Source organism: Odontesthes bonariensis, chromosome 12, assembly GCF_027942865.1.
Source record: "Odontesthes bonariensis isolate fOdoBon6 chromosome 12, fOdoBon6.hap1, whole genome shotgun sequence".
NCBI classification, from domain to species: Eukaryota; Metazoa; Chordata; class Actinopteri; order Atheriniformes; family Atherinopsidae; genus Odontesthes; species Odontesthes bonariensis.
The window spans coordinates 24,392,016-24,412,587 of record NC_134517.1 but is presented as its reverse complement, the minus strand read 5'-3'; the positions used below and the strand labels follow the sequence as shown (position 1 = coordinate 24,412,587).

Sequence of the window (20,572 nt, the reverse complement as noted above, 5' to 3'; positions counted from 1 at the left end):
AGCCTTCCTCGCCACCTCTTACACGTGACAATCAGCCTGTTTAAGTGCATTCATTTTGTCTGATCACAAAGCCTTTGGTCCAGACACAAAGACTTTTGGAACCTCTGAGATTGCACTGAAAGTCTTTCCAGGTATAGTTGGACTTGATTTTCCGAGCCATAAGCATAACTTATCACACGTGAGCGAGGAAAAAAAATACAAGAGGAACAGAAAGAGTGCTTAATAAGCCATATAGGTGGTTGTAGCCTGAAGGCTTTTGGATAGTGCTGGACCATGTCCTCTTTGTGTGTATTTTCTGTATCGCTTACTGTGATACGACTGTGTAATCCTAAACTTTCATATCATTTTGAGTATGGTTATAGGGGACATCTTTGCACCTCAAAGTTGGAAAATACACCATTCTTTCACCATACTTTGAGAGACTGTCACGTAGCGCTTAAACCATTTTGAAGACTTTCATTTGTCATTGTAGAACTAAGAATGAAAGTAGGATTTCGCACTCTGCAGTATCGATTAAAAATATTCTGAGATGTCACAGGAATCTGTAGAGAATGGACAAGGCTGAAAACGAATTATTGAACGATCGTGACCTCAGGCAGCACTCCCTTAGAGAAAGACTCGTCTGACACTTCTGAAGTCCATTTTAACTGAGCACACTTAGATGCTGCCTCCAAATCAATACTCTACTATGCAAAGAAGAAAACTGCCAGGTGGAAAAATTCCAAACATTTTATATTAATTATTTTTCATTAAAAAAAATGTCACAATCCTTTATGTCACCCTTTATGTTAGAAAGTGGATTTCATGTGTATTCAAGTGAAGAAAAGCATCAAAAAGAGCTTTCAGGTCAATCTTGTGACCCACAAACTGTTGGTAAAACCTTGTAACGCCATCCTGCAAATTAAACAGCAATATTCTGACTATTGACCTTATTCTAAATAACACAATTCTAATCATGGTGTTTTCATTCATAGGAGATTATTTTAAATTCTCAGTACAGATTTACAGTACATATATATATATATATATATATATACATATATATGATGCAGTTCTATTTATCCAATTCAACTAGATGACATCCACATATATCCATGTTGGATTGTTGTTTACTCTGAATATGACCGTATTGGGCATAAGGTAGTCAGAAATTATAATGCAGTGTCTTATTCAGAGCAAATTCCCATTAGATTTAATATAGCTGTCCATATAAACGTTTTCATTTCTCATTGTTGTCTGATTTCATTCGGTTATTGGATTATTTAAAGATCATTTTTAAAATAATCAGATTATCTTTGTCCAACTGGGCCGATAGACTGTATAAACAAGACCCAGAAATGTTGCTGTCTTGTCTGGGCCCAGACTAATTTCAATTCCAATTATGAAAATTTTAAAATCCGAGATGCTGCCCTCCCAAAGAGGAGAGGGACAATCCAACTTCTTTTCAGGACACAGGTCAAATGCTACAAATGGTGATGGTATGGGGTAACATGAGTGCACAGGCAGCTAGTAACCTGCTAATCAATTATAGTTAGCTTTTTATTCAAATAAAAAGGGTGTGTTTCCACCCAAAAAAATATATATTTTTCATGGAACATAACGCATGACAACAGCATGACTCTGTAGTGAAAGAGTCCAGAATGACAGCCATGAGAACATTTGATAATTACAAAACCTTCACAGTTAAAACTAAAGTCTTATGCTAAGCAAGAATAGAAAGGTGTTTTGTTTTCAAAACTACAATGGCTGGTCCCCTCATTTAACCACTACTTAAAGAGTGTGGTTAAAAAAAGAGGTAATGCAATAGAATGATAAACATGTCCTGGCCAAACTTTATGAGACAAGTCGCTGGCATCAAATTCAAAATGGGTGTATAATTTTCAAACAAGCAAAAACATTCACAGTTTCAGCATATGATGCATTCTCATATGTTTTGCAAACGCTCACACTCTGTACCCAGATAAGTGTGTGACTGTCTACAAGATGTGACAGCTCAGAAAACCCAAACAATTCAGTAATGATGCCCTGGTGCTGCATTTGTGTTAGCTATTTCTCGTGTTTTGGCACTGGTTCCACGGATGTATTTTGCTTGACATCCTTCATTTGCACACCTTCAGTATCTTTAACTATCATATAATAATTGTGTCCGTACTAATGGCCAATATAGAGCACCACCCTGGCATTATACCTTCTACATATAATAGACTGTCATAATCAATTTAAAGTATTAGTATTTACTGGGCCCACTGGGAAAACACCAGGTGTGAGATCATCCAGGGTGGTGTGGAGCTGCTGTGAGTTTTATGGCATTTCCCAGAGAGTGGAATATGTCATCAATATGTGACTCATCTACAGTTAAGACTCCATTTCCTGGTCTGACAGCTGAGCTGAGGATGAGGAGTTTCTGTTCTCATAATATACTCAAGAAAAAGTTTCCTTCCCCACTCTCACCCTCCCACAAGGTGTTTTCTTTTCTCAATCTCTCATACAAACACTCTTTTCCATCTTTGCCATGTTTTGGGCCAAGACTTCAGTGAGTTCAACACATTCAGTTCTTTTTATTATTCATAAAATGAATCTGTTAAGAATAAGGCAGACATTCATCATTGTCTACTGAAATATCAAGCATCCGTAACAACAACAATTTCTCCTTTTGGCATAAAAACTGGTGCAACTGAGTCTTAAAAAGACAAATAATTTAAGGGGACAGTAAAAACATTCAAGAACAAATCAAGGACGCATGAACTGCTGGATTTGTGCACAAGCTTAGGCCAGGCCTTTAAAACACACAAATTCTTGTATGATATTTTAAATCAAAATAATCAAGGGTGGATAGTCAAAGACTGGGTCATTGTTGTGTTTACACTAACCCTTTGTCCAGATTGTTATTCTGCCATTAATGCTGTGAGAATCTGAGATAAGGTCATGACACTGTGTTTGTCAATTTAAATCACAAGAGGAGTAAAACTGCCCCAAGTCCAGAAGAAGTCTTAGTATACATAAAAAATAAAGTCCCTCAACATCTTGTCTTTTACACATGGTGTCTGTATTATGCAGTGACTCCTTTATAAACACTATTGTGTAGCAGCCTATAGTGTTAGTGTACAAATGTCTGGTAAAGTAACAGGTGTCAGATCAAAAGACTCCTATTTAACTTCTGTATTATTGAGTATAGCATTCACAGAGTCTGAAAAGGTACAAAAAGAAATGATCATTCTTAAATCTTAAAACGTCAGCGTTTGAATACTTGAATATAGAAGTGATGTTTTTAGATGGATAATTTGGGTCTAACTGCCCAGTAAATTTTTTGGTTGGGAAGCAAAGTTTGTTTTGCTTGGAACAAACAGAAAGAAACTGCAGCAAGCTAATGTTCCCCAGAAGGAAATGATGGGGGAAAATTTGGATGGGTTAGGTCGCAATCATGAATTGAGCACCATTTCAAAGTGGAGTTTTGGCTGATGAGGCAGACAGTAGGGCAAACAAGTTTGAATGTGTATCTGCATTTTTAAAAATGTTGTTAAACACAAATTACTTGTGCAGAGGAAATGCACTGTATTTGCAAAGAATCTCTCAACATCTTGTATAAAATATACAGTACTGACAACAGTATTTTACATTAGAGATATGTAGAAATAATGTACTTTCTGAGATTCAACAGTATCTCGGGCACAGAGTTTTGCAGTTCCTTTGGGCATGAGGAACACATAGGTTAACAAAGGAAGAGGTCATTCAACAGTACAAAAGACTGGTGGGTCTCTGTGTCTCTGTTGAATGTTTGTGTGGGTTAGAGTGGGTTGTTGTTGCTTCGTCCTTTTACATAACATGCAGGTAGGTTGCCTTGCTGTCCACTCCAATTACATTTTTGGCAGTGCATCTGTAAAATCCTGTATCCCTGGGTGTTGGGTTCTGTATCACCAAGGAACCCTGAGGACTTAGGTAGCGGTTGCCATAAAGTCGAGGCTGTCCTGTCACCCTCAGCTGTGTCAGGTCTGGTGTTTCCCAGGTAACTGTTGCCCGAGGTGTAGCTATGGTCAGACAGGGCAGCTCCACAGCAACTCCAATGCGCGTGTAGGTCACAGGAGAGGGACCAGTTGTGATGCGTGGAGGGTAGGCGATGATAATGACAGAGACTGTGACGACTGAAACTGTGTAAGAGTCATGACTGGAGAATCTGCAGGTGTAAGTCCCTCGGTCGAACACGGAGGCCTGTTCTACTATTAGGGTTCCATCTTCATGCACTACGTAACGGCCTGAGTCGCCACTCTCACCCTTGGACAGCACTTTGCCACTAGGTAGAGTCCATGAGAGAGATCCCTGGGTTTGAGAAGGAGGGCAAGGTAGACGAAGGGTTTCTCCATTGATGGTGCTCACCAGAGGGGCTGTTCTGGTGTTCACTGTGGGCTCAGAGACTGGGCCAGTGGATGGTGGAGAGTGCATTGGATGAGGAGTGACAGTTAAACTCAGGCCCCTCTGCAGGTGCTGCACAGGGGACACAGGCCTTGAATTTAAGGACTGAGCTGGATTTGCTACATGTCCTGCATGAGGTCTTACTTCTGCTGGTCCACTTTGTGGAGGTCTGGACCCCTCATGTTGCTCTAACACCTCCAGCTCCACCCGAATCAATGTCTCTCCTTGTTCGCTTTTCACTACGCAAACCAAAGTCCCGCTATCACTCACCCGCACACCCCGCAGCTCCAACGAGCCGTTTCGGTGCACAGTGAGTCGGCTGCCATAGTAAGGAGCTGGCAGCATTCCATTTCCAGGCAGAAGCCAGGCTAGACGGGGTGGAGGGAAGCCTTGGGATGGGCATGGCAAAAGAACAGTCTGGCCTTTAACTGCTCGCTGCTTCACTGTTGTTACTTCACCCACAGCTGTGTTAGCAATACCACTTAAACCACCACTCTTTTTTCTGCTGTCGCTGGCACCTCCTAAATTACTAGTCCTACTGAAACTATTTCCCCTGAGTGTACTTGAACCAGTTCTGTTATCTGACAAACTACTCCCAGAGCTTCCAACATTTCTTGAATTATCACTTAAGCTGCTGTTATCTCTGCTAGTTTTAGCATCGATACTTGTCCTTCCAGTGATGACTTCATTATCATTAGTCCCTGGATTCCTTTCCCCACTATCTCTTCTATCTGAGCTTTGATTGTTACCCAAACTATGACTACTCTTCATAATGCCAGCGCCATTGCCATTCATTCCAGTACTATCTGCTTTAATGCCTATATTCTGTGCCCCGTTCAGCTCAACAGTGATTCCCGAGCTATCTGGTTGTGCTGTAATTCCACTCACAGGCCTTTTAAATCCATGTTGACTATCACTTCTCAAGGCAGGATTAAAGCCACTGATTGTTAAGTTAATTCCACTGTTTGGGATAGTGTTTCTTATCCTACCATTGTTTTCAGTATAGTTATTACTGCTGACATTATTGCCACCTAGCTTGCTACTAATTCCACCGGTACTTCCATACCTGATAATCCCTGTGTTATAGTCTCCCGACCTGATGCCATGACTGCCGCCACGCTCATTGTTAGTACTCCAAACTCCTCCTCCTCCTGCCTGGCTACTAATTCCAGTGGTAGACGCCTCCACCTCCAGCCTCACTACCATGCTCCTTTCCCCAGCTGAGTTTCTTGCTCGGCATATATAGTTTCCTGTGTCAACCTTTTGGACTGAACGTATCTCCAGAGTTCCACCTGAAACCACCACCACCCGTTCAGAATAATAACCAGATCCTAAACTCTGGGGGATGATGCGGTGTGCTGGGGAAAACCAGGTCACTGTTGGGGTAGGGTATCCAGCTGCCTGGCAGGGAATTGCAGCGGTTGTTCCCTGATGTACTTTAATGAGATGGTAACTTCTGTCGGCAGTGAAGGTTGGTGGTGATGTCATCATAACCTTTACTTTGACCTTAAAATAATGAATAAATGATGGAAAGAATTAACAGTTTTACTTAATTTTTTGAGGTTGTGTTTTTTAAGTATACATATAACCCAGCTTTCTGGCAAACTTCAGACAAATGAGTAAATTAAATAATGTTTAAATTATTCAACAAATTGAATAATCCTTTTCATGGATAGAGATATTTCTAAAGCTTTCTCCAGCAATGATTTTTCTCACCTTCATGGTGTCTTGACCTCCTTGGTTCTCAACGTAACATGTATACTCTCCTTCTTCTTCCATACCCATCACTGGGACCAATAACGTCCCATTGTCATACACAGTTAGCCGTTGTGTTCGAACTCCTCTGTCTTCCCCATGCAACACACTGTTCACCGTGGTTCCATCTGGCAGGCTCCAACGAACAGTTGGTTCAGGCAGTCCAGTTGCTTGGCAGTCGACCTGCAGTAGATCGATGTTTCATTGATGCATTCAAATTTGGTTTTCTTTCTTTTATATGGTGAAAACTCTAACTTATTCTCTCTTTAGTAAGTAAAAACAATTTCCCATTATAATAATGCATCCTATTTCTTGCAATTTGCCTTCACCACATTGTTATTCACTGAGTCTTCAAATATTGATGTGTTCATTACCGCTCCCTGTGGGCTACTGTTAACCATTCATAACAGCCTGTTGTATGGGCCTTTTCAGTTTTCATTTCATTAAATGCAAAAACCTTCTTAAGCCTTAAAATGGTGAATTAAATCTAATCTTTTTGAAATTGGGTATTTACCTTTGATTAGAATCAAATTTTGTAAATGAGTCCATATGCAACCGAGATTCCGAGACAAGTTAAATAGAGCAGAGACTGCAAGTTTCTGTACTTCTGGATAAACATAACTCAACACATTGTATGATTGTCGCTCTAGTCCTTAAAGAAGATGCAGAGAACTCAGATGAGACTAAAATATTGTACTTTCAAAAATTACCCAGTAACATACATCTGTATCTGGAAACATTACCTAAGAGTATGCTTACTAGTGCTGTAACAACAACTAAATAGCTGTACGACTGTATAACTCTCTTTTCTCTTAAGATTCAGTTCACAGGCATCTGACATTTTCCATTAGAATTCATTAGTTTAATTCTGACTTGTCCTTTCCATCTTTATTAACCTGCAGATTGGCAACACTGTTCTTTCTGGAGCACAAGCTCTCTTATTGCAGTCCTGCCCCACACACCATTGTTGTCTGGTCTTCTCCCGTTGAAGGACTCAAGAACATCAACAAACTGCCAATGTGAGAAAAAGGTCTTGAGTTGTTTAGAAGTAAGCCTGGATTCCATTATGACCTCAACTGCTCATGGAGAGGTTGGCAGTTAACTTAAATTCCACAATTGATCCACAATCTGTCTCACTGTGGATTGGTAGAGTATTTAGATATGGCTTAAGAAAACAGCAACTTACTTTTCTGATATGCTCATTAATCTCTGTTTTTGCCATGTACACTTCAACAAACAAGTCTTGTGGAGCTCAAACTTTAATAAATCCCAGTTCATTAAGTAAAACTGGGTACCCACTCACAAACGTTGATTGCAAACACCTCACCTCAACACACAAAATTTCAAGCACCACATACTAAGCAAAAACATTATTAACTTACCTGTAATATGTGATAATGGCCCCATTATGACTCATTAAGAGCCATGGGGATTTGGAGATTACTTTGTTTTCATGCAGCTCACCTTTAGGGGTTTGCCAAATGATACCATGTGATTGAATGGTTGCTTTGGCTCAATCTTGGCAGGCTTGGTGGCCACAGTCACACGAAGAAGGCGATAATCATCTGCAACCTTATTACGTGCAATGCATAGGTAGTCACCGGCATCCTTCTCCGTTACTACCTGGACTGACAGGGTGCCATTAGGATGAACCTTCAGACGTTGGTCAAAACTTCATTTCAAATGTAAACACAAAAATACACACAAATCATGACAGGTCATATTTGTTAATGAGGGACATTATTAATAGAATAACCACTATATGTTTTGTGCACAACAAACTAAATTTCTTACTCTCACTCATTCGCTGTACCTGTAGTGCATGTCCACCAGCTTCCTGTTGGGGGTCCTCCAGATAATAATGGGAGCAGGGTTGCCAGTTACAGAGCAGTGAAGCTGCAAAATCCCCCCATAGTGGACAGTAGAAGTGGAGGGTGATGTAGAGACAATACGAGCTTTTGTGAAAGGAGAGATGGGCTGTGTCTGCAAGGCAGTTGAGGTTTTTCTGTCAGCAGGGAGAGAGGAACTAACTCTGGTGTTGTTTATACTCTGTGAGACTTTGGTATTATTTGCTGGCACAGGGGAGGGGGTGGAAAGAGAGAAGGGATTTGTCTTTTTGATGTTGGTTAAGTGTGTGGGTGAGGCAGTGTCTGTTTTATTGATTTTGGGCAATGAGTTAGAGGGAGAGTTAGAAGGGCTTGGGTTGAGCAGTAAATTTCTGTATCTATCAGAGGGATAAAGAGGGGAGAGTTTAGTGAATCTGAGTAGATCTGAGGATTGGCTGGGGATAACCGATGTCCTGTCTTTATTCAAAGAAGATGAAGGAGATGGTTTATCTGAAGAGACTTGTTTGATCCCTTGATTTATTTCTCCTCCCTGTCCTCTTTCTAAATCTGCTTCCCCTTCGAGTTTTACCCTTACTGTTCTCATATCAGACCCCACGGTATTAATAGCTGTGCACTCATAATTCCCAGTGTCCTTTGGCCCGACACTGCGAATATGCAGTGTCCCATTAGGCAAGACAAAGAGGTTGCCGTTGAGAAACTGAGATGGACGAATAAGGGTCCCATCTGGGATTCGCCAACGCAGAGTTGGTGGTGGGGCACCTCGAGCAGAGCAGTGAACATAAACAGGCCACCCTGGAGTGAAGAGCAGGTGTTCCTGTCTGGGTTGCTGTATCACCGGGGGTAATGAGGACACGTGAACACGCACAGAGGCACTAGCGGCCCCAGCTGAGTTGGAGGCCACACAGCGATAGACCCCTCTGTCACTAGGTAAAGTCACTGAGATATGAAGGGTTCCGTTTGTGTCCATGCTCATTCGACTAGAGGAGGTTCTAATAGAAGTTAAGGTAGAACGATCAGGTAGAACCCAAGAGAGCAGAGGGGTGGGAACGCCGTCTGCTCGGCACTCCAAATGAACTCGTCCACCCTGATGAATGGTGACTTCTCTGTAACTCGCCAGCTGCATACGAGGAGGGCGGGTCCAGACTTCCAGGGTAGTTAGTAACCTGTAATGCAGAAGGAGAGTTTATTCAAACTTAATATGCAAACATGAGAGTGGATTTTAAGATTTTCAAATGGACATTTAGATTGGAAATAAACCATATAAATTATATTCAGAAAATATTTAGAAATTAAATTAGTTTCCTGTAGGGCTAAGTGATTAAAGCTGTGCACCAGGGTAATTGTAGCACAATGGAATACTGAATAGTGCATTCATATGCTTATCTAGTATCAGTATTCCCACCTGTCACGACCCAGGAAGCTGTTTGCACTGCAGATGTAGGTGCCCCGGTCCTGCAGCTGAACATTCTCAATAACAAGGGTGCCGTTTGGCAAAACCTCAAAACGTTGAGCCCTTGAGTGGATTGACATCACTGCTCCTGAGAGAAAGGCAAGGAGTGAGGCAGTAGGTTAGACAGACTGATAGAACAGTGATGAGAGGACAGAGTGAAAAAAACAGAGACAAATTTGGTAAGAATGATACAGAGTGAGTTCAAGAGAAAGAGGTAAGGAGGAGAGGGGGTGCACTGAAGGAGTGCACTGAAGTAAAATCAGTGGTGCAGTTCACAAAATATTCCATTACTTGCTTCCAAAGCCTTTCCCACATGGAAAGCTACTGAAAAGCCTATTATGAGCATGCCAGTGTGTAATGCGAGGTGTTAATGTTTTTTTTAAATATCACAGTAAAATGTGATCATATTATAGAAGTGTTATGGAACATAATAAAGCTGAAATTAATTTACATCAGAATGTAAATACAAAGCTTTAACTTTTCTGTTTCAAAGGTACAATACATCCATATTGATCATACAAATGACCCATGTATATGGTAGACCATGTATATATACAGTAACTCCTAAAATTATGAATTTTATGGCTTTTTTTTTTGCTTTCAAACAGAATTTAAAAGGAAAGTCTGGCCCAGTGGATGAACCAGATTTGATGGGACTGTTTGTTTTTCTTTCTCCTGCAGTAAATGTAAACAGGAAAATATTTTCTCTGACTGATGAAGTGATACAGCTAAGGTGCAGTTAATATGCTTTTGTTTATAAAAATGATACAATATCTCATGCTTGAATAAGTGTTTTCTGAATGGTGAATACCTGTAGTAACCTTAGTCCATGTGATGAAGGGTTTTGGCTCTCCTTGAGCTTCACAAGCCAGCCTGGCAGTGCTCTGTGCTGGGAATGAAACTGTCCTGATGTGTGGGTCTGCAATCCTTGGTCTAGATCTCAAAACTGGAGCCTATGCAAACGATTTTGAGAATATGTCCATTTGATGAATTAAGTAATGAAAGATAGAATTTATGACTCTTTTAAAATGGTAGTAACTTTGGATGACCTCCACAAGCAGGGCTCCACCAATGACATTTTTTATCAACCTGCAAAGCTGCCCAACTACATTGGTCTCAGAGTCTAACCTTACAGCCACACAGTATAGGTTCCATTAACTGAAGCAAATAGTTCAACACAAGCATGAATAAGCATAACTGTTTCATGGTTAATTAGCCAAACTAAAATTATCATTACAATAATCAATCAATCAATAGCTCATCTGGTTGACAACTTTCAGGGAAAATTAAATCTTCAACACCCATCCAAAATAAAACCACCATAAACAAATTAAAGCTTGTCATGGAGGTAAGGATGAGTAAGTATACGAAAAGCATTTAAATTTAAATCACTTTTTCAAAGAAAAGTACAAGTAAAAAAAAAGTAAAGTACACTGGAAACTCAGAGAAATTAGATAAAAAATAATGTTTTAGAGACCAGATTAAATCACGGTATTGGTGAAAGGCTTTTTAGAATAAATTGGTTTAAGAAGTGATTGATTGTCACTTTCAGATCCCCAGGCAGGGAGTTACAGAGCTGAGGGGCCCAGTAGTTCTTTAGTCTTGAGCCAGAAGAGTCCTGCCTGGGGATGTGAGATGCGTCTGTGGCTCATAGATGTAACAAGTTCGATGGCTCAGACCTTGGAGCCAAGCAAAGAAGTGCTTTAAATAAGATCAGTAAAAACCTTGATATTTGTCCTAAATATGACTGGTAGCCGGTGAGGGGAGCCCAAGACACAGCTGATATGCTCTTGTCTTTTTTCATTTGTTTGCAGCCTCATCGTATTACTTGTATGTATAATAAGGACATAATACAAAAGTATGAGAAACTTTAGTATGAAAAACATGCACGGGTAATACAATGTAAATTCTTCAATAAAACCTTTTGTAAAGAGTTTCATTTCCATTAATCCTTCCACTGTTTAAAAAATGACTACTGTTTTTTAAACAGTGCAATCTCTTAAAATTAAAGCATCAACAATTCCAAATTCAATACAGCATTAAATTACTAACTAGTGATGGACCCAGAGGTTTGCTATACAGAGGCTTGCCAACAGACCTCTGGATATTACAAATGATTAAGATTTTTTCTCTTTTGGGATTAGCATCTCAAAATACAAAATGTTGTTCATTATCAAGCATATGCTTTTCATCTCTTTTATTGGATCTCTGACAGAGCTCTGGGAAATTCATGAAATTGGAGTATGTCATGAGCATCCCTCTGTTTTTAATAGCAGGTCATGTGGATACAGATTAAACTCTTTTCAGAACCATTGTGCACTTCCAGCTTTAGCTTTTGCCCCTGGGCTTTCATATTTTGTTGGAGTATATGTTTGCATGTGCGTGCTGTAATTTTGTGGGTCAGCACTCCCTTGGAAAATAAATGGTAATTTGTCTGTCACTTATAATAACTGCAGAGTGCTTTTGAATCTGCAGTTTAAGAATTACTAATTAAATAAGTAACTAAAAGTTCAATATAACAGTGAAAGAAAATGGTGAAACATTCATTTTGCTATCAAATTAATAGCTAAATAACAAGTAGTACTGTCAGCTTGGTTCTTATTCCTGTCCTGAAATTTATGTTCTTGCTTCAAAATCCACTGTTGGGTACAGCTGCAAACAAAGTACAAAAATATGGACTCACCACTGGAGCAGCAGGTAGTGAAGAGGAAGGAGGTCGGTGGGACCTGCTGCTGTGTGAGTCTGGAATATAATTAGCTCCAGAGTTCTTCCAGTCAACAGAATGTTGACTTTGGTTTGGAGCACCAGAAACAAGCCTCACTCGTGGGTCAACCTGGCCAGTGGTTGGAGTGTCTCTGGATGAAGCTTTAGTACTTGTTGATGCCATTGTGATAGTAGTCGAAAGTTTATTAAGTATAAATTCCATTGTGGTAGCTGAAGGAATTTTGGCTGATAAAGGAGTTGTAGTAGTTGGAATTGTGCTTGTAGTAGTTTGCGATATGGCAGAAGTAGGGATTTTAGAAGTTCTGGGGATAGTAGTTAATGAGATTGTAGCACTACTTGCAGTAGCGCTAGGATCAGTTGTGGTACTGAAAGTGTAAGTGATGGGGCTAAATGTAGTGGTGGAGGTACTAGCTATAGAAGTAGTAGGGGAAGAAGTAGATGTTGCAGTAGTTATAGTAGGAGTAGGAGTAGGAGTATTAGTAGTAGTAGTAGAGGTGGGAGTTGTTGAAGTTTTTCTGGTAGTGTTGGATGTTGACTTGAAAATGGTAGCTGAAGTATCAATTGTAGGACTTTTTGTAGTAGCTGTGGCTATTGTGGAAAATGTGTCCTCACTTGTCGTAAAGGTTGATGTACTTTCAGTCCTGCCAGCATAACTGTCTCTCTTGAGAGTAGCTGAAGGAGATGTTAATATTTTTGTAGCGGTAGTGGCGGTTGAAGATTCACTGGGTACTGAGGACACAATGAAAGAGTGAGTGGTTGAAAAGTGGGACTCACCCAAGACATTCCTCTCCAGCTCTTCCCTGTGTTTGCTTGGAGGTCTCTCAGGATGTTTGCCTAAGGCTGTTTGTGTTTCTGTGGGAGTTTGTATGGCATGTGTTAATGTCCTGTCATATGTGTCCGGCACATGTGTTTCTGAAATCACAATATTAGAAGGAGTGCTTGCAGATGGGATGTTCAGAGGGAACTCTTCAGTTTGTGGTGTCTTGAATGAGGAAGTGATCATGTCTGTGTTTGTGTCTGTATGGGCGGGGGAGGGAGTTGCTGAGGATGAGGCAGAATTTAAGGGAGGGGAGTCAGGAGCGTCAGAAACAAGGGAAGACAAAGGGTTCAGAGTCATACTATTTGGAGTAGTCCTAATATGATCACTCGGTGTCAACAGATGTGTGGCTGTTGATACTGTCAGCAACACATCGATCTGATCTGTGGTAGAGTCAGGCGACACGGTTTGGGATCTTGGGTCCACAGGTTCAGGGAGAGGCTCAGGTGGGGTGACAGGGTGGACCCTGGGCCTGTGTATTCGTCTACGATGTCCAATCCTCCTGCGTGAGTTCCAGGGGCTTTGAGGCCGTGAGTTTGGTACCAAGTTAGGGAGGAGTCCCTGTCGGGGAATCTGAGGCCTGGTTCTAAATGGGTTTTGGTTTGCTCCTCGTTCATCCCCCTTACTTGGTTCAAGGATAATTTCATTTGTTCCATACATCGGGTTAAATGTCACTTGTTCTTTCTGTGTCACTGGCTTTTCTGTTGTCCCGATTTGTGGATCTGTGTCCCCGGTCTGTATGTGTGCCTCTGTCTCAGTGTTTGTTTCAATTTCTTTTTCTATTGACCTCTCTGTGCCACTCTCTACACCTGCATCTTTTTTTGTCCATCTTTCTACAGAAGCAGGTTGAGTGGGTTGTGGCTGTTCCTCCAGAACGGTGTCATCAACTGATGACCCCTCAGTTTCTGTTTCCTCTCCCGCTCCCTGAGCTCCAACTCTGTTATCATCACTTCCCTTGTGTTCTCTTGTGTCTTTATCTTTGCCTCCTTGAACAGGTTCGGCTATGGGGTTTCCTGTTGTATGTTGAGTGTTACTGGTGTTCGCAGTCTTTTGACGAATCTTAGCCAAGAGGTCAGCCCATTTCTGAGGGTCTATCCTTTGTTTGTTTGTGGTAATTCTGTGTCTATTCTGAAAGCGATTTCTTTGCTGGTCAGAGGATGAAATAGGCCCTCCACCCCTTCTCAAAGGGCCTTCTCTCAGAGGACCGCGTCTTTGTAGCTTTCCAGCTGGATACCTTTTATTTGGGTGTGGTCGGAGAGATATCGGGTATCTCCTATTGCTTCTAGGAGTTTTCTGCTCTTCTTCTTCCTCTTCTTCCTCTTCATTCCCTGACCCTTCGTCCACTTGATGGAATAAAGGGGCCCGTATCTTCGTTGACCTACCAGCAGCTGACTGTGGTCCTCTGGGAAATGAAGTCTTAAGTAGAGAAATATGTTGTGAATTTAAATTCAGCTGCATCGACGTGGAGTAACTACCATATTGGTTGACTGCAATGCAGCGGTAATAACCTTCATCTCTGGGAGATGGGTTAAGAATAGAGAGACTTCCATTTGACTGTATTGTGACTCCACCTGATACAGCTAATTTCCACCGTACCAAATTTCCATCTGGCAAAATCCAACTCATATTAGGTTCTGGTGAACCAGATACCCTGCAGGACAGACTGACAGCTTCCCCAACTACTCCACTAACAGAAGGTCTGACTAGCTCTCCTGAATGTGGAGCAGAGGACTCCTCAACTGCCAGGCGCAGTGGGAGAACATCTAGGTCCCTTCCAGCCCAGGCGATGCAGTAGTAAATTCCAGCATCTGAGAGATGTACTTTTTGTAGACGTAAACCTGAGGCTGACGCCCGGAGCCTTCCATCTGAACTAGTGGAGGGGGATATCAGTTTGGATCCATTTGGGAGAATCCAACGTACTTTGGGGTTGCCAGAACTGAGAAGAGGACAAGACAGTTCTACTTTACTGCCTGCCACCGCTGCCAGTGCTGTAGTTGTACTATTAGTTGAGATCAGTACCCATGGGTGAGAAGCAGAGGAAGTTGTTGGAAGACGAGAAATAGGGTCAGGATGAGCAGAAACTCTTGTTGAGTACATTAGTTGAACTTTATGTCTATTAGACTGTGCTCTGTTTAGCTGAATGCTAATGGCTGGTTGTAATAACCATTGTGGTCTGGCTTTAACAGATGCTTTGACTCCAGTGTGATAATATCCATCTGTCTCTGCTGCCTGCCTATAGCGATAGGCCAGTGCCGGGGCTTTACTAAGCATAATCTCCCTCTCAAGGCGAGCTGCGGTCTCACTATAGTAAGCTAGAATCCTCCAGAGTTTCTCATAGCTCTTTCCCTCAATAGGGCACTCCAAGGAGAGTGACACAACGAGAGGAAGAGAAGAAGAGGTGGTCAGAGAGAGATCTGGTGGGGGAGCAATATTCTGGGAGTCAGTAGAGTGAGTGATGTTACAACTCAGATCAACGTTGTTTCCTTGCTGGTCAGATAGACCCAGAGAGACACTGCCTAAAGGCTCTCTAAAGGTCTCACTTGATTGGATTTCACTAAGGTCAGTCTCTAAAGATGTCTCTTTTCCTGAAGAGATGATGATGGGCGAAGTGCACAAAAGGGATGTCTGGTCAAGCAAGCCCAGACCTTGAACTGAAGTAGGCGAGGCACAGACTGGACACTGAGGACCATTAGGGCATTTCATCAACCCTAAATGTAGAAATAGAAAATGTAAATGGCTTCATGTAATTTCAGGTCATCCCCATTTTACTAACATAAAATAGCAGCTATACAAATGGGTGCACATTTCACCCATATGCAAATTTAGTGCATATTAAAGTTATTTAAAGTTATTTATTAGTCATACCAGTATATTTGAAGCATGCATCACCCTTTATGTTTCTCGCTAATTAGATATGGTTATTAAATCTATTCATCAAGCAGAAATATGCATCACTTCATTATCATCCCACAATCATTAGCCTATATATCAGCTGTCACACATCAGTGCAGCCATCATGGATTAGTCATGGCAGGTTAAGCCTGGTATATCAATGAGACACATTTCATGGTTCAGTTTCTTTCAAATCTCAATAAAAGCCACAAAACAGATGGGGAAAAGATAAGACAAGGAGAGAACAAAGAAAATTGTGTGACAAAGGTGCAGAGGGGTAGTTAAAGGTATCAGGATAACAAAACCAGATGTATCAAAACTTTGATTTACCACAATCTGAACATCTGGATGGATTTGTCAGATGTTATTAGTTTATTTCTCATGTTCCTTTTAAACTAATCTTCTTATCTATGGCCTTTCTTTCTCAATAATCAGCCAGTCAAGCTCAAAGACAGCAATAATTGGCAAACCTGCACACAGAAAATAAAGGTGAAAATAAGTTGTTTTTCAGAACGGGCATTAACCTGGGTGAGCCAGACTCCAAGTGTGAAGCCAATTCATCCTGCAGTCACAACTCCAGGGATTAGCCTGCAGTATAAGAGTCTCCAGCAGAGGTGCTGTTGTTACACTGTCTTTAGGCAGAGTGGTTAGACTGTTGTTGGAGAGGTCCAAGTGTCTATATGAGGGAAAGACAAGGCACAGAAAATACTTACACCAAGAGAGGAAGGGAGGACACAGTAGTTTAATCAGAGTAAAATAATTTATGAAAACATCATATCTACCACAATTTTTACATCATTGTCTTCCTGTTCTGATTTACACGCTTAATTTGTCAAAAATACCACAACAGTGATGGAAATTTCCCCATCAATGTGCAGTGTTTTGCCATTGCTTGTTCTGATTTTGACCATCACAGCTGCACAGATCAAAGGGATCTTCCTCTGATGAGAGATTTCAACTTAGTTGACTTTTTTTGTATGGAAGTTTCTGTTGTTATCAGAGCTCCCACAACTACTGGCAGGGCTACATCTAATCACTTCTGTGCTTTAGTTGCCAATGCTCACCTCAGTGTAGAAAAGTAATATGTATTCAGGAGGGACAGTGTGCACAGGGCGTGTGGATGCAGCTGATGCAGCCTGTTCCCCTGCAGACGAAGCAGCCTGAGGCTAGGCAGCTGGAGCAGAGCCCGGGGATGGATGTGCTGGAGGAAGTTGTGATCCAAGTACAGGCGTAGCACTGAAGTCAGGCCAGAGAAGGTCAGAGATGAGGAGATCTCTCTCAGTTTGTTATAGCTTAGCTTTAGTATCTGTGGGGGTCAAGGAAATCAAGTGAGCAGAAGTAATGAAGTATTAAAAGAACAGACATCGAGGCTTATTATGGGATCAAGTCTGTCACTCGACACCACATGCTTGAAAACTGAGAGTTGGAATGAGAATGAAAAATTAAATAGAAACCTGTTCTGAGCCAAAATGACTAAATACACCCTTTCTATCTATCTATCCATCCATCCATCCATTTTCTATACATTTTCTTAATCCAATTTAGAGTTGCATGAGGCTGGAGCCTATCCCAGCTGTCATTGGACGAGACCCTGAACAGGTTGCCAGTCCATCACAGGGCCACACAGAGACAAGTGAGACACACAACCACGCTCACTCCTAGGGGCTTTAGAGGAATTTAGAGTCACCGATTAACGTGCATGTTTTTGTATGGTGGGAAGAAGCCGGAATACACTGGGAGAACATGCAAACTCCGAAAAACAGCTCAAAGCATATTTCCAAATCCCCCTATGGGTTAGCCAAAGCAGGGGAAACTAAAAGGATATTCAAAAGCATTGGCGGTCTACAGCTTTCCAAATATGAAATTCAGTCCCCATCAGTGGACTTTAAGTAGATTTTTGATATTCAGTGCATGCATGAAGAATCCACAAAAACATTAGGCTTTTCTTTGCTATAATTATCATGATGTAAGGTTTATGATAAACTTGCCCTCCAGTGAGGCTACTTAGCTGAAAGAGTTCCAGCTGCTCACAGATGTAGCTGTGAAGATGTCAGCACATGAAAATATGAATTCTATTATCACAGAGTAGCCAATATTTCAGCACATGTCGAGAGATGAAGGGAACAATTGCTTGTTGAGTGATATCATTTCCCCATGGAATTTTAGCTTTTCCCTAAGGTTACAGCTGAATTGTCCACTGTGTTTCCTATCACGAAACAGTGATAGAAACAGAGCAATGATGGCACATAAATTATGCATCGGTTGTGCAGAAATTAGAAAATGCGCTGAAAATGAGAACTAGTTGTGTTGACTGTTATAGCTTTTTGACAAATGCTGTATTTCTTGATGATTTCTACATTACTCATGCTAAGAATTTAAATCTCTTCTGTTTAAAAATAATCATCTGTCACAGGCAGAGAGCTTTGTAGGCTGTAAACGTTTACTGCAAATGTGGAATATTTGGGAACTCAGCCTTCTGTGACAAAATAGCCCTGTCACGGCCATCCCTAACTGTGGCTGAAGAGCGATCAAGGTAGATTTTGTGAAGATTTTCACATTAGTGTTCTGGAAAAACCTAATGTCCCAAATGTCATGGGGTTCAATATGTGAGGAAACACTGAATTATTTCTGCATTATTGTGCACAAAATGGACAATTAGAGACATTTTCAATTCACGCTGCTGTAAGCTGCTGGAGAGTTGGGTCAAACTATACAATATCCTCTTACTGGGGGCAACTGAAAGTTTCAATGTTTGCAAAAAACCTACATTTATGCCCTGTCCAATTTCAATAATTTATCTGTCAATCCTTTCATTTAATTATTTCATTAACTGGCTTGTCTGTTTATCTAATTGTGTATCTGTTTTTATAATGATCCTAAAGGATCCTTTAGAATTTAACAATTTTGCAACTCTTCTATCTGTCTCTAGGGTTTTCTCATATAACTCTATGACATTCATTAGATCTAAACATGACAGCATTTCCTCTGTTTAGTCACTAAAATTGAGTTTTAGTCAGAACACAGTGCGTTAGTGCCCTATAGTTGGGGTTCGATGTTTTTAATGTTCATTTTTATCGTTGTTACTATTTTTATTCATCACTTGCAGTCTGTAAAGCACTTTGTGCCAAATTCAGTTTGTCAGGAAAGTGCTATGCAAATAAAGTCTGATTGATTTATTGATTTTTACAGCCACAAAATGTTATCTGTCCTGTTAACAGTTCTGGCCAGTGACTATCCACTGATGGTGATACAAATCCCTAGCCTCCTAAATAAGGTTCAGTGACCCCAACGTGGAGGGCCAGAGGTTAGTGCATGTTGTCATTGCTTTTCTTCCTGGTTTACCTGCAGGGATTTCATATCTTTGAACACTGCGTCTGGAAGGTGATAGAGGTCATTGCTGTGGAGCATCAGAAGCTCTGCCCTGTTTAGCCCAGCCAGAGACCTATTATGAAGCCTGCTGATGCTGTTGAACCTGCAGATACACAGAAACAGCATCAACAGACAAGCTAAAACCACACAGTTATGACACATGTTCCTTAATCCTTATGTGCACTGGGAAGGGAAACTAGAACTAGACTTTTTGCCTTAAATCATGCACTTATATGTGCAAATTTGTATTTTTTAAGTGTGTGCGTTCCCATACCCTAAGTTTATGCGCCGCGTGTATGCAGGCAGACCAGGAGGTATAGTGAGCAGTGAACGGAAGGTACAGTGGACTTCATTGGCCTGGTAGCAGTTACAGCTCCTGGGACAAGTCTGACCCCTGGACACCTCAATTTGGATGAGCAGGAGTAACAGCAAGGCCGCTGGCACACACACACTCCGATACATCTTCACTCAAAGGAGAAGCTACTGAGATGGTCACTGTCAATGAGAAAAAGCTTGTCAAGAATAGTAAGACAGACTTAAAGTGTACCACAGTGTCTACACATCTTAAGATCACATATTTTACTCAAAGGACAAAAGGAGTCCCAAAAACAAATGGTGCCCTCCACCATTACATTCACAGCTATACTTGGAAACTGTACATCTCAAACGTAACTGACTTAATTTGATCACGTGTGCGTGCGCGTGCACGCCGGATCAGTTGAGTGCTACATGTCTAAAAGTCAAAGTCAAAAAGCGCATCAGGATTCGATAATATCAAAATCAAGAGAGAACATTAGAATTGGAGCTCACAGAAACCTCCCTGCCCATTTTCATTTGATCACACACAAGCGCAGAAATGCATCAGACAATCATTAAACCAGCTGTAAACTGTATGAGGCTTCCCAGGCTTCTTCAAAAGCTTGTTCAAAAAAAGATATTCTCCATTGGAAGAAGCTCTCGAGATTATTAGATTATTGTAATGCGTGGTCATGATTGATCAGGGCATACCTTGAAATCTTCTGGTCCGGAGGCATAAATTATTTCACGGGATTATTCATTTTGCCCAACAGAAAATGGTTTTAATCCAGCCGTTCGGCAATTTGATATGCAACAAGTTCATTCATTAGTCAGCACCATGTCACTGAGGAGCACAAGAAAACCCCTGCAAAGTAACACTTTTATCAACAAAACAAAACTTTAAAAAGAATCTCTGTGGTAAAATCCAAGTGGTCACTGAGCGTCACTGGAAACGAAAAGAAACGCTCGACGCGGCAGGCGGACTATATTTGCAAGCGTGCCTAGTGTTTCTGT

The 20,572-nt window shown here is 41.2% G+C and overlaps 1 protein-coding gene across 1 annotated transcript; it reads right to left on the bottom strand.

Annotated features, from left to right (window-relative positions):
• Nucleotides 1-1,040: 1,040 nt before the first annotated feature.
• On the bottom strand, nucleotides 1,041-20,559 carry LOC142396758 (matrix-remodeling-associated protein 5-like). The gene is made up of 12 exons (XM_075479813.1): nucleotides 20,270-20,559; nucleotides 19,536-19,756; nucleotides 19,235-19,364; nucleotides 16,957-17,198; nucleotides 16,417-16,568; nucleotides 12,143-15,708; nucleotides 10,271-10,412; nucleotides 9,412-9,547; nucleotides 7,976-9,172; nucleotides 7,627-7,834; nucleotides 6,124-6,345; nucleotides 1,041-5,913 (listed from the first exon to the last, which is right to left on the bottom strand). Exons 2-12 carry the CDS (start codon nucleotides 19,721-19,723, stop codon nucleotides 3,814-3,816), a joined length of 8,283 nt encoding a protein of 2,760 aa, XP_075335928.1. The 5' UTR covers nucleotides 19,724-19,756; nucleotides 20,270-20,559; the 3' UTR covers nucleotides 1,041-3,813.
• Nucleotides 20,560-20,572: the final 13 nt, after the last annotated feature.